The 18,234-nt window shown below is 46.4% G+C and overlaps 1 protein-coding gene across 5 annotated transcripts in view; it reads left to right on the forward strand.

Annotated features, from left to right (window-relative positions):
• ZDHHC14 (zDHHC palmitoyltransferase 14) overlaps window positions 1-18,234 on the forward strand; it is a 300,501-nt gene that overhangs the window by 243,995 nt on the left and 38,272 nt on the right. For 3 of the 5 annotated variants that reach the window (XM_004044877.5, XM_004044876.5, XM_055390983.2), the window contains exons 4-5: window positions 10,729-10,866; window positions 15,176-15,224. In XM_004044877.5, coding sequence (XP_004044925.1) covers window positions 10,729-10,866; window positions 15,176-15,224 — 187 coding nt within the window. The remainder of the gene's footprint in view (window positions 1-10,728; window positions 10,867-15,175; window positions 15,225-18,234) is intronic. The other 2 variants (XM_019030001.4, XM_055390982.2) reach the window with 1 other exon arrangement.

Consider the following 18,234-nt stretch of genomic DNA (forward strand, 5'->3'; position numbering starts at 1 on the left):
CAGACATCAGAAGCTGGTTCTAGACACTGGCAATTCCATTTCACTCCAAGCTGCTTTCCTCGCCTGTCCTCTGGGAATCTGTACCACCTCTGTCACAGGGTAGAGATCGAGTGAGTGAAATAAAGAATGTGAATGAATATTGAAAACCAGAAAGCCTTACAAATGCGTCAGCCATTCCAAGCTAAGATGGCACTATTGATTTCAAGACCCGTAATTTCTAGAGAGTCATTGAGAAGTTTCTGAGGGGTGTTGGATGATAGCACGAGTTTGTTTTTCAATTTTGCAAGATAATTTGTTTTATTCCATGGAGAATTAAGGAGAACTAGGCATCGTTTCTGGCCCTGCAAACCCAAAGATGGCGTAAGGTCAACGCTGAGGGGCTTGGGTGGGACAGGAGTGGCGTGGACTTACTGAGGACTAAGCACTGCTCACGTGGAGCTTATCTCAGAGTTTCACAAACGACAGGTGGAGAATGACCGAAGACCACCAACACACGAAGACCGTTTTTGAGGCTATACAAATTTGAACTCCATGACTGATTTTTTTTTTTTTTTTTTTTGAGACCGAATCTCACTCTGTCACCCAGGCTGCAGTGCAATGGTGCTATCTTGGCTCACTGCAACCTCCGCCTCCTGGGTTCAAGTGATTTTTGTGCCTCGGCCTCTTGAGTAGCTGGGATTACAGGTGCCTGCCACCACACCCAGCTAATTTTTGTATTTTTAATACAGACGGGGTTTCACCATGTTGGCCAGGGTGGTCTCGAACTCCTGACCTCAAATGATCCACCCACCTCGGCCTCCCAAAGTGCTGGGATTACAGGCATGAGCCCCCGCGCCCGGCCACATGACGGATTTTACCATGGTGACGCAGAGCCCTGATTCAGCTCCTAGATTCTAGGAAGCTCAGAGACCTCTCCAGTGGGCTCTTATTCCAATTCTTAGCAAATAGGAGAGTGCTGGGTGGGGGAACTCAATCCTTCCCATCTAGTTAAAATTTCTCATTTCATATGATGAGCCTCCACACACTATATTTGGGGAATTGTGGGATTTCCTTTCAGATCCTAACTGGCCAATTCACTTTTTAAATTATCCTCATTTCTACTCACTTGTTTACATCTCCTTTTGAGAATTATTTACATTACAAATGAAACCATCTTTTTTCACCTTCTTCCTTACTCGCTCAAGGCCTTTCTTTCTCTTCTCAATGGCTTCATAATCATCTTTGTTTCTACCCAGCAGAGCTTACTCAGGGTGTCACTTGCTTCAGAATGCCGGCCTCTGCAGTGCACACTTGTCCTCCTCCTTGAATCACAAAATTCACCCAATTTTGGAAAGCAGGGTTTAAAAACAGGATTTATGGGGAGGCCGAGGCAGGTGGATCACTTGAGGTCAGGAGTTCGAGACCAGCCTGGCCAACATGGTGGAACCCTGTCTCTACTAAAAATTAAAAAAAATAATAATAGCCGGGCATGGTGTTGCATGCCTGTAATTCCAGCTACTCGGGAGCCTGAGGCAAGAGAATCACTTGAACCCAGGAGGCAGAGGTTGCAATGAGCCAAGATTGCACCACTGTACTCCAGCCTGGGTGGCAGAGCGAGACTCCACCCCAAAAACAAAAACAAAAACAGAATTTAAACAAACTTGGAAAACGAGAAAATAGAAATGAGTAAAATTGCCTATTTGGGGAGCTGAAAGGACCTCTGTTGTCTACTAGTCAAGCTCCGTCATTTCGTGCCCATAGAGACTTAGCCACCTGCCAGGTGGTGGCAAGGCCAGGGCAGGAGCCAGTGAGACCTGGGTGGGGAGGGGAGAGACACCTTAGAGTCAGCCACATTACTGTCCAAGGTTACTTTACATTGTAGCATAAAGGTCACAGCAGTGCTACATTTTACTAATCGGTTTTACACTGAAATGTTTTAGTTTTAGGGTTTTTTTTTTTTAATCAAATGGAGCTAAATGCTGCAGAATGTTAATTTATAAAACACTGTCAAGGACTCAAAACCAGAAGAATTCATGCAGATACTAATAAAACAGAGTCATTGTGCATTAGATTTTCCCACTCAAAGGCATCTTAGAGCTTATCTAATTGAACATTTTACCTGTGTAGAAATTTAGTCCCCGTGTGGAAGTGCTATAATAATACTTTAAGGACACAGAATTAGTTAATATGATTTCTTGATTTTGTTTCTTCATACAATTAACCAGATAGGACTTATTTTCACAAAAGGAGCTGAGAAGAGAGGGTGGGGGAAGAAACCGTACCTGATACATTGCTTTACCCAAGAGAACCCTCTGTCTTAGTCCATTTTCTGTTGCTATAACTGAATACCTGAGGCTATGTAATGTACAAAGAAAAGGGATTTATTTCTTAGGGTTCTGGAGGCTGGAAAGTCCAAGATCGAGGGAATGCATCTGATGAGGGCCTTCTTGCTGATGGGGACGCTGCAGAGTCTCAAGGTGGCTCAACGCATCACATGTGGCGAGGGGGCTGGGCATGCTGGCTCAGGTCTCCCTTCCTCCTCTTATGAAGCCACGAAGGCCTCACCCTGATGGCCTCAGCTGTCCCTAATTACCTCTCAATTACCATAGTCAGATTTCTTATCCTCTTAATACAGCTACAGTGTGGATTAAGTTTCAATGTGAGTTTCAGAGGGGACGAATATTCAAACCCTAGCACCCCCCAAGCTCCACAATCTGAACAATAATGTTTGCCAAGCAGCTTTATCAAATCCATGTCTCTGTAAGAAGTTTCTGCTTCTTCCAACGTTCACTTTGCTGAGGATGAGGCCACCTTGACTTGATTGAGGGTGGATATCTCCACACATGGGCGAGTTCTTTTCTTGTGCTGCAGAGTCCCAAGGGACCCTGGACACAAAGGCCAGGCCTGGTGTGTCAGGTCCCATTGTGGCCCCCGTTCCTGCTGCCATGCTGGGCCTTGGGTACCCATCACCCGATCAGCCTGAGTGTCTGCTCCAGCAGAGACGCTTTGGGTCCTCAGGGCACTCTGGCACAGCAACCAGCAGAGAATTGGAGTGTGAGGCAGTCACAGGTGGTGGCGCAGGTGCAGATGAACATGTGGGTTCCAATGTTGACTCCTCCATCTGCACTTTTCTTACCTGCAAAATGGGAATAATAACATTGAGTTCATCTGGTTTCGTGAGAATTAAATGACACAGTCCATGTAAAATTCTTAGCACAGTGCCCAAAACAACGCAAGGTCAGGTAGAAAGATTAGATTAAAACAGGGGAAGGTGGAGTAAGGCAGGTGAAGTTGCTTTTCAGAACTCTCCTGAGTCATCGGACACAGTAGCAAAGCTTTTATAACTTAGATCTTACCAAAAGACCTAGAGCCGCGTGAATCATTTACAGTCTAAGGAAGGGCTTGGTCCTCTAATCCTTCAGCTAGTTTAATATTTAAATATTCCTATTGCATAATTTTATGAATTATGTGGTGACCATAGAGGCCAGATACAATATGTACCACTGGATCTCAACATTCGTCTTTCTAAACAACAAATGGAATATACCTCATAGGGCAAAATTTTTCTAATTTTGGAGGTAAAAAAGCCCTACGTTTAAAGAAAAGTATTTTCTACTTCAGACCTTTAAAAACATGCGACTTAATTTAAATGTGATTAACATTTAAATTAGAAATTTAAACTTCAATTGCACATTTCCATCTATTTTCCACCAGATTCTCAAGATGCTCTTGGGGAACGAGGCTGGGATTCTCATTCCCCACATCCTGACCACGCTGAGCCACCGTCTGCCAAGAGCCTGTGACCGCTGCATGGAAAATGCAGAATCCTGGCTCTGGGTCCCCTCTCCGTTACCCATGCCTGGCCACAGGACATAATTTTTATTGAACTCTGGATCCACTCTTGAGGGCCTGCGTTAGAACCCGACTTCTGGGAGAGTTCAAATTCTTAACATTTCTTGCCAAACATTTCATTCGATCTCCAGCAGCCTTCAGATACAACTTCTGCAAATACTTTCCCTCAATATTTCAGTGGAGTTTTTGGTCCCTGTCCTATTGTAATAATTCTCTGCTTCTCCATATTTTTAAGGCCCCTTTTTCATATCTGATCTCTTCCAGAAGTTAAATCTTCCTCTAATCTGAGGAAAGGCACAGCTGACTAAGCTCAGGATGGGGCCAGTGTCCTAACCTTTCTGACTGATTTCCTCCGCTGTCAGATATGGATTATAGCACCTACCCCCAGGGCTGCTGTCAAGTTAAATGAAATGGTGCTTCCAGCAGATACTCAGTAACTGGTAGCTTTCCTTAATCCTTAATAATATTGTTTTCGGCTGGGCATGGTGTTCATGCCTGTAATCCCAGCACTTTGGGAGGCTGAGGCAGGTGGATCACCTGAGGTCAGGAGTTCGAGACCAGCCTGGCCAACATGGCAAAATCCCATCTCCACTAAAAATACAAAAAAAAAAAAAAAATAGCCAGATGTGGCGGCGTGCATGCCTATAGTCCCGGCCACTCGGGAGGCTGAGGCAGGAGATATCGCTTGAACCCGGGAGGCAGAGGCTGCAATGAGCCGAGATCATACCATTGCACTCCAGCCTGGGCAACAGAGCAAGGCTCCATCTCAAAATATAAATAAATAAAATAAAATTGTTTTCATCATTATTTAGAGTTTTAGGTTCACAAAATAGGACCATAGCTCTTTTTCCTGAACTATGTTCCCACTGGCCACTGTAATGGAACCTTCTTTGCCCACTTAGGATCTGAGGGCAGGTGACTTGCATTCCACTGTAGCCTCTGGGGCTCTCACTGGTACCCCATGGAGCTTGAGTAAAACCACCCCTGCCTCCCACTATCTCTCTCCTCCCACTCTTTCTGCATGAGCTGATCCATGCGAACTGTTGTCAGCTCTTAGCACCTAGTCAGTATCTTCCAGCTCTCAGCCTTCTCAGAACGTATGCAGAAGTCCTGGACCCCCGTTTTGTCTTGTGCTTGGCATGCCTAGAATCTCATGTTTTGCCCGCGTTTGTCAATGTCTTCACCTGGCAACCTGGAGTAGTGATCGCTCATAAACCTACTAAACGAGATTGAAGACATTTCTGCCTTTACTTAATCCATAGTTACTGGGTGTCTACTGCATGCCAGGCACTTAGGTGCCAGGGCTCTGAGGGTGACTAGAAATGATTCCTCCCCTCTGGGAGCCAGCTGGCTGAAAGAGGAGAGCAGGTCCACAGGTCACTGCAGGCAGCTTGGTGCCACCAGAGGCATGGCCAGGATCCCCGGGCTAGCTAACTCAATCTTGTTATTTTCTAGAACCTTCCAGGTATTCCAGCCATCCCCCACCCTCAGTATTCCATTCACCAGCTGGCTGTTAGGGAGTAGCTCCTCATCTTTTGATATGGTTAGGCTTTGTGTCCCTACCCAAATCTCATCCTTAATTGTAGTTCCCATAATCCCCATGTGTGGTGGGAGGAGCTGGTGGGAGGTAATTGAATCATGGGGGCAGTTTCCCCCATGCTATTCTCATGATAGTGAGTGAGTTCTCATGAGACCTGATGGTTTTATAAGGGACTTCCCCCTTCACTTGCCTCTCATTCTTCTCTCTCCTGCTGCCTTGTGAAGAAGGATGTGTTTGCGTCCCCTTCCACCATGATTATAAGTTTCCTGAAGCCTTGCCAGCCCTGCGGAACTGTGAATCAATTAAACCTCTTTCCTTTATAAATTACCCAGTCTCGGGTATGCCCTTATAGCAGCATGAGAACAGACTCATACATCTTTTTTTTTTTTTTTTTTGAGACAGAGTCTTGCTCTGTCGCTCAGGCTTTAGTGCAGTGGCATGATCTCAGCTCACTGCAGCTTGCACCCTCCACCTCCTGGGTTCAAGCGGTTCTCCTGCCTCAGCCTCCTGAGTAGCTGGGACTATAGGCACACACCACCACACCCAGCTAATTTTTGTATTTTTAGTAGAGACGGGGTTTCACCATGTTGGCCAGGATATTCTTGATCTCCTGACCTCGTGATCTGCCCGCCTCGGCCTCCCAAAATGCTGGGATTGCAGGCGTGAGCCACCACACCCAGCCCTAATACATCTTTTAAATAAAGGAATCCTCCAGTGATACTGTGGTATAAGGACCACTCTCTTCTGGCAGGACCCAAACTTTAGAATCAAGGAATGTGGCAACAACTTCAAAGTGTTTGTTTAAAGAACTTCCCATCACACGTGCCCCTAACCCTACCCTGGCACACAGGACAGCCATTCAATTTTTCCACACAGAAAGTATAGAAATAATACTCTAAATATGGCTGTGTGGAGCTTCTCAGATGTGTTCACTTGGGCCCCTGAGAGCTATGTCATGTGTTGGTTGCAGTCACTTGCTCTCTTCCCAGCTCAGCTTGTGCCTAATTCTTGCCAACTTTCTATCCTGGACACTGAATGACACTAGCCTCCCCATTGGAAGATATAACTCTAGCAGCTCTTTAGCTTCCGCTCCTCTGAGCGCGTTCAGAGCTGGAGGCAGGAGGGTGGCTCTCCCAGCAGGACAGGATGGGCCACCATGTGATGTCTCCCTGCTTTTCCATGGCCTGTTCTCCTCCTTGACCTGAAAAGAAAGAATGCTGTCTGCTACCAACAATGGCAATCAAGCTGACTGACATGGAAGCTAAATTAGGAGTTCGTTCCTTGTATCTGAGGAATATTTTAGTGTCTGAAAATTGTATCCTCACCAAATAACACAAGGAACTCTTTGAAGCCATGGTGTCCTATGTTGTGGCAGTTTCTTCTTAGTATTCCGAGCACCTGATACAGTGCTGGGTACATGGAAAATACTCAGTAAAGGCAGTGTAGCATTTAATGGACAGGAGCTCAGGTTAGGAGACAGATAAAGCTGGGCCCCCATCCCAGCTTTGCGATACATTAACTGTGTGACCTTGGGCAATGCACTTACTCCTGCAGATGTCCTTTTGATAAGATGAGAGTGTATTCAGTTACTTGACAAATGTGTGTTAGGCTTAGAGTAGGGTTGGCAGACAAGCACAAGTGAAAAACAAATGTGAGCATGTCTTAGTCCATTTTGTGCTGCTGTAACAGAGTACTACAGACCGGGTAACTTATAAAGAGCAGAGATTTAGTCCTTACAGTTCTGGAGTCTGGGAAGTCCACGGCCATGGGGCCTACATCTGAAGGGTCTTCTTGCTGTGTCCTCCCATGGCAGAAGGCAGGAGGGCAAGAGAGTGTGAGAGGCAGAGGGGGATCATTCCTTTATCAGGAGCCCGCTCCCACAATAACAGCATTAATCCTAAGCCATTCATGAGAGCAGAGCCCTCATGACCTCATCCCCTCTTCAATGCCCCACCTCTCAACACTGTTGCACTGGGGACTAAGTTTCCAACACACGAACTTCGGGGGACACATTCAGACCGTAGCAGATGATTTCAGATGAAGCCAGGGTAAAGCCGATAGGACTTGCTCATGGTTTGGATGTGGGGGTGAGAGAAAGGGCGGGGTCAGGAAAGATGCCTGGGGTTCTGAGTCGAGCAACTGGTCACATAGAGAGTCTGAAGAGGCACGTATTTGGGGAGGGAGGACAGGATGTCCTCTCCAGGACAAGTCAAGTCTGAGGGCCAGTCAGGCCATGCAGCAGGAGTCTGTTGCCGAAGGTGAGAGGCCGCCGTTCTGGAGTCATCAGTGTAGAGTGGCATTTGGACCTTGAGATGAAAAGGGATTGCCAGTGAGAGAGAAAGACAGTCCGTGGAAAAGAGACCCTGGGTGCAACTGATCATCAGATGTTGGGCAGAGAGGAAAGCACAGAAAGGGAGGTGGGGAGAGCACGCAGGCTCGAGGTGTAAGAATGGGGTGGGGACTAGGCCAGTGAGACCTCCGGCCTGAGGACTGTGATGCTTTCCGACTCCCCGGAGGCACCCGCCGAGCCTCTCAGACTCATTACCACCATAAACTCAACAAACACAACAGAGGACATGAAAAATATTCAGTAGGATAATTTCTCAGTGAGCCTAGATTTTTAGTGGGATTCCTGCCACTAAAATCCCAGAAATAGTTTGCCAGAAAAAGTTTTCAATACAAGTTTCTAGACAGGAACTGCTTTTAGCTCAGGGCTACCGGAGAGCCAGGAGTTCACACTCATCTCTAAGACGGCGCTGGTTTCCCAAGAAGCTCCCAGACTCCACGAGCAACTGTCTCGTCCGCATCATCTGTTGCTTTCATTTCAGTAGTTACTCTGCCTCCGTCGGGAAAGCACAGTGTCACAGCTTAGCTGTTATTAAACTTTCTAAGCTAAAAATACAACCTGCCTGCTATGGTAGAAATGGTCTGTAGTGTGCTGCAAGACCTTCATGCTTCAGATGGGGTGTACCTGGTGTTAACGATGCCTCCCAGACCCTACATTCTTCTTTGCTGATAGGCGATTTTCACTTCAGGTGAGAGGCTCAAACCCACCGCATGTGGGATTGAGAGATCAGCTTTCCTACAGTGAATAGGAGATTCCATCCCAGCATGTGCTTTTATGCCCCCAGCTTCCACTCTCATGCCCATTTTCTCTAGTCATACATTGAGAAGAAAAGTGGTTTCTCAAAATGATGGCCTCCAAGTCTTAGGAAATTCTGGCTGATTCAGATTTTTTTCTCTCTGTGCACATCGACACATAGATAGATCTCTCATGATACAGACTGTGCAGATCAGTAACTCGGGGAAATGAGGTTTGTTCGTTGTCAATATTTAAACACTTAATTTTTTTTAGAGCTGTTTTAGGTTCACAGCAAAATTGAGAGGCAGGTCCAGAGAGTTCCCATCTCCCCCTCCCCTCCACATGCACAGCCTCCCCCATTATCAACATCTCCCATCATAGTGGATAAATTTGTCAGGATTGATGAACGTGCATTGATACATCATTATCATGCAATGTCCACAGTTTACATTAGGGTTCACTCTAGGTGTGGTACATTCTGTGGCTTTGGGCAAACGTATGATTGCATGTTTCTGTCATTCCAGTATCACACAGAGTATTTCCCCGGCCCCGGGTATTCTCTGTGATACACCTGATACACCTGTGCAGCTCTCCCCAGCCCCAGGGAGGTTGTTTTTATTCAGGGTTTGCTTTTCCAGCCGGGGGAGGGGCGGGGGCAGCAACACATGTTAACATGTAACTCACATGGGTAGGCTTATACAAATTATTTTCCCTGAGTGTCAGCATCTTATAGGCCATCAGCTTATCACCAGGCCAGGGAGCTCTGAAATCTCTCCTCAAGTCCTCTGCTCAGATTGGCTGTTTCTTATTACTACCACTTGCAGGCAGCAATGATTATCTTGCAGTTCCTCTGCCGCCACTATCATTCAGGTGTCCTCATGCCCTTTTCAAGAAACAAGCTTGCATTTGACCAAAAATGCAAGATGACCGATTTATGATACATGACCAGAAAGTCATGATACTGACTGCCTTGCCTAAGTTTATAATGTTTTATTTATATGGTCACACCTCATATAGCACTCCCGGTATATTTTCAAGCACATAGAGATAGATAAAATATGAAAACTGGATACAAGTTCAGCTTAGAAAACAGCCGGAGGAGAAAGCTAAGTCATATGCCCAGCGGTGTCCTCCCCAGCCGCCACAGGCAGTCTTGTATGAGCGAGTATGTTAGAATGGTGTTCTCAATAGAAGATCAGCTGAGTAGTCAAGAGAAGCCCTTTGCCATTACTTGCAAGGGGAAGAACAAATCTCAAATGCATTACAGACTTTGTGTGCAGATGTCCAGGTGAGAGGCCTGGGGTCTGCACTTAGGGTACCATGGGTAACCATGTAATGATGCCCATATCGGACCCTCTGTCATTTATAAAGTGCCAGAGGCAGCATGTACAGTAAGAAGATGGGAGCAGCTCTGAAAGGCATGACCTCAAGTTCTAGTTCCACTGCTTCTGAGCTGAATGGCCCCGTGCAGGCAGTCTTCCATCTCTGTAAGCCTCAGTTTGCCCATCTGTAAAATGGGGTAACACCATCGTTTTCTTCATAGGAATGTTTTGAGGCCCAATGCATTAATAAATGTGATTGATATCTGCTGAACAGTTGTAACTGAGGACAAAGGATTGTCCCTCTGTCCTGTCCCAGGCCCCTTGTGGCCTCTCTCTATGGCTATTTACTATGCAAAGCAGGTCACTTGATCGACATCCAGCCCCAGCCCAGAACTTACCATCAGGCGGTGTTTTGAGGCCCAATGCATTAATAAATGTGATGGATATCTGCGGAACGGTTGTAACTGAGGACAGAGGATTGTCCCTCTGTCCTGTCCCAGGCCCCTTGTGGCCTCTCTCTATGGCCATTTACTATGCAAAGCAGGTCACTTGATCGACATCCAGCCCCAGGCCAGAACTTACCATCAGGCGGTGTTGGTTCCCTCTTAAGGGAAGGTTGTTCAGTGAATGCAAAGAAGTTTCTTTTACCAAAGAGAGGAATCTTTACTTTCCAAAAGAAATGAGAAATTGCCCTCCTATTTCTTTAAGTTGCCATTTGAGAAGAATGCATATGCTTTGTTTTTTCAAAACAGCTACGTTCTGTTGAAAGAATGACGATGTCCTTGAACTGTCTTGATGAGAAACATTTCTCTGAGTGGTTAATTTGGAAATATGCAGAATAATTTCATTGTGTTATACTATCAGAGTATTGGGTGGGAGGGGCGGGGCTCCTGCAAGTAAAAAGACATTTTATTAATTGATTTCCACTTTTTTTTTTCTGCCTCTCATTTCAGAACGGTTTGATCACCACTGTCCCTGGGTAGGCAACTGTGTGGGGAAAAGAAACTACAGATTTTTTTATATGTTTATTTTATCTCTGTCTTTTCTGACAGTCTTTATATTTGCATTCGTTATCACCCACGTCATTCTTCGTAAGTATGCTGGCGAAATCAGATTACGTATGTAACCATTTGCCTGACTTTGATTTTCCTATTTGATTTTGATTTAATATTTTGGTCATTTCGGGCTTTCTCTTTCCCTTTCTTTCTCCCTTTCCCCTCCTCACTTCCAGCCTGCCTCGCTTTTGTTTCTCACCCTCCTCCATCCCTCCTCCGTCCCCTGTCATCCCCCACTCCCCACCCCATCTTTCGCAGCACTTTCCAGGGGTCGCACCTAGGCCAGGCTGCGCTTTCACCAAACAATACCTCCTCCTTGATACGCACATCCCTATTCCAACCTCAGTGGCCTCACTTTTTCTCCTGCTAAGGGGTCCCCTGGAAGACTCATCCCCACATTTTGCACAAAGGATAATGTGCTGCAGTGATGACCATTGAAGAGCAGAGTTTTCTTCCTTAATGTGATAATCTCCTTATGCAAGAACAGTCACCAGTCACCCTCCCTAGAAAAGATGTCTGGGGAGAAAGACTAGGTTTTCTTGCACACAAATCTATATAGGTTAAAAACATACATTTGACAAGATGTTGAAGTATCTGCTAGAACATGAGCTAACTACCCCTGGCATATATATAAAGGAAGCAACTTTGATTAAAAATTAGATTTGGAAATCAGTTATTTTAATATCTATTTGCCTAAGCAAATGGCATTTTTTCATTTTCCATTCTGAGGGTTGTAACTTTGAATTGCTTTTGTCTCTTGGTCATTCACTTTTCTACAATAGAAAGTGATGAGAACGAAGTGAATTTGCATTGAGTTATAAATTTAGGCCTTTGAACTTCCATTACAGTACCAACAGCAACACTAAACACTAGCCTTGCCTCTTGTCCGCATTCCTGAAGCATAACCCCTCATTAGCAAGTCCGTAGCTTCTTTCTGGAATGTTTCCGTAAGTATCTGCACAACGGCTTCACTTCCTTCCCAGGCCGCGGTGCTCAAACCACAAATGGCTTGGGCTGGGCTCAGGCTCACGTTAGGAGTACATCTTCCTCCCTTTCTCTTCTGGTGGGTTCGTATGGGGGTGGGGAAGTGGGTGGGAGGGAATGTTTTGCATTCATTCTTTTTGAATGTTAGTCAAATTGGGCCGTTAAATGGAACATCCCAAATTTTCATAGGTACTTTCAATCCTAGTTGCCATTCTTTCTGACCATAATCTTTCATCCAAACATGACACAAATGTGTAGTAGGTGCTTGAGAGCCATAACTTGGTGGGCTTGCAAGAGGACAATGGACACCCGCCTTTTCCACATCAGCTGGGCAGGATGCAGACAGGGGCACCCTCTCCCTCTATTTTCAGAGTCCTCAAAATGGCAAAAATGTGGCTAGGGTCCTATTTGTGCATTAATAGACAAAAGAAGCAGAGAGAATGACTAGGGCATTATATGTTATTTTCAAAGAAGCAGTTGTTGACACAACTAAGGAAGAAATACGAACCGATCCTCCAGCACACACGTAACACTGAAAAGCAGTGTTTAGACATTATTTATTTTTATTTTTATTTTTATTTTTGAGATGGAGTGTCGCTCTGTTGCCCCAGCTGGAGTGCAGTGGCGGGATCTCGGCTCACTGCAGCCCCTGCCTCCCAGGTTCAAGCAATTCTCCTGCCTCGAGTAGCTGGGATTACAGGCGTGGGCCACAGCACCCGGCTGATTTTTGTAGAGATAGGGTTTCACCATCTTGGCCAAACTGGTCTCAAACTCCTGACCTCAGGTGATCCGCCTGCTTCGGCCTCCCAAAGTGCTGGGATTACAGGCGTGAGCCACCCCACCCGGCCTAGACATTGTATTCTTATATCACCTTTAACAACCTCAGGATGCTTTTGTGTGTATTATGGGATTGTATTTATGGCCTTGTCCCTGCATTGTGGATGTCAAGGGCCAGTTGCCACGTGCTTAGTCATATACCTAAACTCAGGGAACACACACACACATGCTTATGGACTCACACACACTCACACTCTTACCCACACTCATTCTAGCCACACTCACACATATATACTCACCAATACGCTCACACTCACACATATCCTTACACACCCACACTCACACATACCCTTACACACCCACACACACCCTTACACACACTCACGCTAGCCACACTCATATATCACCAATACGCTCACACACGTACCCTTACACACCCACACATACTAGCCATACTCACACTCATATATACTCACCAATAAGCTCACACACATACCCTTACACACCCACCCTCACACATGCCCTTACACACTCACACATACTCTTACACGCCCATACCCACACACATACCCTTACACACCCACACTCACCCTAGCCACTCATATATACTCACCAATAAGCTCACACACGCATAGCCTTACACACACACATCCTTAACCACATTTACACACACTCAGACCCTTACATTGTCACTCACATGTACCCTTACACATGCACTCACACACAACCTTACACACCCACACTCTCACACACCTTTACACACCCACTCACACACATGCCCTTACACACCCACACACATACCCTTATACACCCACACTCACAATCTAGCTACACCCACACTCATATATAGTCACCAATATGCTCACACTCTCGCACTCACATGCTGTCGTGCTCGCTCACACTCATACCGTTGCACACTCACATGCTCTCACACACTCTCACGGTGAAATCTGTGCCTGCGAGCACACTCAGGTTGCGATGTGTGTTTCACTTTTAGCTCCTGTAAGGTTTTACTCACCCTGGCTCCACCAAACTGGATTTTAACCATAGTCTATACTTAAATATTGTTCATCTCTTCTTCTACACAAAAGTATTAAGAATTTACCTGCCTGTAAGTTATTGGAATATCCTGGGCAAAAGCAAATAAAACTTTTATTTTTCCCTTGTTCGACACCCCTTCGTCAGTGACCCCCACGACACGACCCCACCACTCTATCTGGCTTGGCATGTGATGCTTCAGGAAGGGCACGGGGTTTACATGGCTCCTGTTACCCTCTAAGCCTCAGAAAACATTGGCACAGGCAGAGAGGAGAGCTGTCATCTGAGTCTCTCTGTGGGATCCTGGGCTCTTAGGGAAAGGCCAGACAGGGAGGGGCGGGAGAGATTTCTGTGGCCTCCAAGATTCCTGGGAAGGCGAAGTCTGGATTTCCTTGGAGAGGAAGGAGGGTTTAGGCCAGCCACATAATTAGGGTGCAGTAGACAAACAGAAATCATTTCTTTTGGTCCCTCATCTGCCTCAAGGCTGCGTTTGCTCCACATGGCCGCACAGGCACTTGCGTCTGTGCCCTTTGGGGCTGGCAGAGATGGAGGAGGAAGCCTTAAGCACCGTCTCTCCTGATTAGCGCTCCACGCAGCTTCTCTTCACAGCCCCTCCCACCCACTGTGTCCCACTACTCAGACACATGGGCCGTGGGCACAGAGGGAAAGGGACCTTGGGAAGAATAGGGAGCCAAGCCACTCTTCACCCTCCCAGGTGTCGCCCATAGTGGGGCACATGGGGACACGGTGGCCACTCACCCCCCGCCACTGAGTCCCGCAGTGCAGCTGCGCCTGCGGTCAGATGCCACAGGGACACCGTAGCACCCGTAGAGTGTGTCATTTCCTTGGTGCACGAGGGCCGGATGATGTCCCCAGAGGCTCACTGGCTTCCCACAGCACAGAGGGACCTGGCACCGCTACCCCAAGATGGAATTGTTAAAACTACCTCCATTTTTATTTTTAAAAGTATGATGTCAATGCATAAAATAAAAATTGCTTTCTGTCAGATGCTTCTTTATTCAAGCCCCTAAAGAAATGTTTTCTTGCCTAAGACAGCTCATATTAAAATGTCTAAAGCCCAAAAGAAGTCTAATAAATTTCAGCTTTATGACTTTGTTTACTCTGGGTGTAGAAAAAGAAGTCTTTTATACGTAGCCTAGTTTCCAGAACTTCCAGGGTCAAAAGTTAACAAATTTGGGGAAAACAGAAGAGAAAAGATAGCATACAGTATTTTGTTTTCCTGTTAAAATGAGGAAAACAAAGGAGTCATCAGAACTATAATTTATGGGAAAGTGTGCAGACATCCATCTGCTTTTACTGAAAAAATACCCTGCAGATGTTGGGCCTAATTATGAATCCTCCATTTTCTTGGTGAAAAACTTTAATGGCATCTCAATCTCTGATCGGTAAACTGGGTGTCGTAGCACTTACAAAATAGAATTATTTCATTGATCTTTAGCCATCTATTATTTTTTTGTAGATGAGAGAGCATTCAGCATGAAGGCTGTTTCTATCTGAATACTAAATGTTGGTTTCATTCCCACAGGTTCACAGCAAACAGGATTCCTAAATGCCCTTAAGGACAGTCCTGCAAGATATCCTTTGTGATGATTCTGTTTTCACGATGCTAATGTGTTGAGTATCTGGCTGACCTTCTGTGCGTACACCTCCTCATCTTCTGCCCTGGCCTTGCTTCTCATGTATCTTATTCCAAAGAACTCCCTCAGATTCACTGGCACGAGTAGTAGCTTCTGACTACTTCCATCCCTGAGTGACTCAGCCTGTTTAAATCGAGGGCTAGGAAGCCAAGTATGAATTCTTATCCACCCCCGGAAATCAGCATGGATTTGTGTTCAGTCAGGTTGGTTTGGGGAGAAGTAGGGCTGTGAGCTGCAACTGATCTCATTTTGATTGGCAGGTGGTCCACACAGAACATGTAGGGATGCCCACGTGTGGGTTGCATCCTGGCATGCAGTCACCAGGTGAGAGTCCTCAGACCCCTCTGTTTCGATTCTGTCGGGGGTTACAGTTTGCCATTCGGATTACTGTATTATTTCCAGGAACAGAACACCCTTTTAAACCCTGAATAGATTAAAAATGGTCAGTCTCAAGTCATTTGGATTAATGAGGAGGTTTTCCATCCTCCCAAGCATAAATATGGGGATGGACCATAGTATTTTGAATCTTGAAAGAAAAGCGTGTGCCCATTAAGTGCTTGAATGAGGTCCTATCCCTCCCAGGGGCCCCAGGCTTTAATACAGATGGGACCCCCTGATCTGGCTCATCAGTGACCCAGTTCTCTTTCTTCCTCATATAATCAGGTAGACTGGACTTGAACTTCTCATTACTCTTCAGAGTAATTTCTGTCTTGAGGTAGGGAATTATTCGTTTTTGTTTGTTTTGTTTTGTTTGAGACCAAGTCTTACCCCATCACCCACCCAGGCTGGAGTGCAGTGGCACGATCTCGGCTCACTACAACCTCGGCCTCCCAAGTAGCTGGGATTACAGGTATGTGCCACCATGCCCGGCTAATTTTTGTATTTTTAGTAGAGACGGGGTTTCACCATGTTGGCCAGGCTGGTCTCAAACTGCTGACCTCAGGTGATCTGCCCACCTGGCCCTCCCCAAGTGTTGGGATTGCAGGCATCAGCCACCACACCCAGCGAGGTAGGGATTTCTTAAGAATGAAGAACTTTAATATGACTTATGTATGTATCATGTTCTTCTTAAAGTCAACCTGCCATGTCCCTGAGAACTGGTATGTGTGTTTGAGCAGGGGAGGGATTTCGATACATCTAAAAACAGATGTGATCCTATAAATATAAATATATATATATGTTTCCATAATAGATGGTATCTCTTTTTCCAGTATCTCTGTGTTTGTGGGCAGCATAGGATGTTGGTTACAGGTCCAGATTCTATCGTCAACTAATACTTTTTAAACTCAGATCTGTACTGTGGATGGGGCCTGGGACATAAGGAAGATGTACAAAGGGGACTTGGAGGATAAATTCAACAAATAGGTCTTGTCTTCTATTAATGATTTGGGAAGAAGTTGACTGGAAGGAAAGGTGGCCCAGGGAATGAATGAAATCTTCAATACCTGTGCTATTAGGATCAGGTCCAGCGAGAACAAATAGGTCTTGTCTTCTATTAATGATTTGGGAAGAAGTTGACTGGAAGGAAAGGTGGCCCAGGGAATGAATGAAATCTTCAATACCTGTGCTATTAGGATCAGGTCCAGCGAGAAATGTCCTCCTCCGTTCCTCTCTCCAACTCTACCAGGGGCGACATCCCCTGACTGTCACCTCTCTGTGCCCTTCTGTTTTCAGGGAACATTGCTTCCTCAAAGCTCATAGCCAAGCCGCCTCTCCCTTCCTAAAGAAAAGGCTTGCCTAAGTCTTACAAGGAACCGTTTGTGTCATGAAAGCATGCTGGTCGCATTAAGTTTTAAAAATGTGCCTCAGAACTGGCACTGGGGCCCGGGCTGCCAGCTGGAAGATTTTCTGAAGCCTCATATATGTGGCAGCTTCAGCCAACTCCCCCCAATTCTGTCCTGGCACCTGTGCCTCCCTGAAACCCTGTGCGTGTGCAGGAGGCCTGGTGCATGTTTCAGACACAAATATCCATGACAGGTGTGCCTCTCGGCTGGGAGGGGGAAGCACTTCCTTGCTGCTGAGAAAGGCCAACCTCAAAGCCTGGTCATTCCAGCTGCCTTGTGTCCGGCCTGCTGGCGACTTCTGCTCCGTACATGTCCCCTGGGAGCCACCCTTCAGGTGGAGCATAGAGGGTCTGTGTGTGGTTGGCCTTGTTGCTACCTGGTCTTTTTTTTCCCCCCCCCCGAAACGTAGTCTCACTCTGTCGCCCAGGCTGGAGTGCACTGGCACGATCTCGGCTCACTGCAACCTCCGCCTCCCGGGTTCAAGCGATTCTCCTGCTTCAGCCTCCTGAGTAGCTGGGATTACAGGTGCTGTGCCACCACACTTGGCTAATTTTTATATTTTAAGTAGAGACGGGGTTTCACCATGTTGGTCAGGCTGGTCTTGAACTCCTGACCTCGTGATCTGCCTGCCTCGGCCTCCCAAAGTGTTGGGATTACAGGCGTGAGCTACCACGCCCAGCCACTGCCTGGTCTTTATCAGAGCTCCTGACAGACCTCCCAAGTCATGCATCTTATCCTATCAAGATCCCAGAAGGGCTGTCATTAGAGACCAAGTAGGCAGTCCTGGACTGGGGTCAAATCTTTTAATACCTGCTCCATGGCAATTAATTATGAGGTCCGGAGTCATTTCTTAACCCTTTTGTGTCTCAATTTTTTGACCTGCAATAGTCAACCACTATGTACTTGACAATGATATGCTGACAAAGTCAGTTATTCAGGAAATACAGGAAAGGCTCAGCTCCAAAGCACGGCTTCCAGGTGTGGCCAGAGGGATTTCAAAGAGACTCTGCCAGAACCTTCTTTGAGAGCACACGTCTGCACGCTGCATGGTGTGGCTGGGCTGACAGTCTGCAGAACCAGGAACACGGCATCCCCCGTAGGGGCACAGACCGGTGCTGCTGTTAGGAAGCAAGCATGGCAGTAGCGTGCTGGCCATGCCCGGA

This window comes from Gorilla gorilla, chromosome 5 (genome assembly GCF_029281585.2).
Source record: "Gorilla gorilla gorilla isolate KB3781 chromosome 5, NHGRI_mGorGor1-v2.1_pri, whole genome shotgun sequence".
Taxonomy (NCBI): Eukaryota; Metazoa; Chordata; class Mammalia; order Primates; family Hominidae; genus Gorilla; species Gorilla gorilla.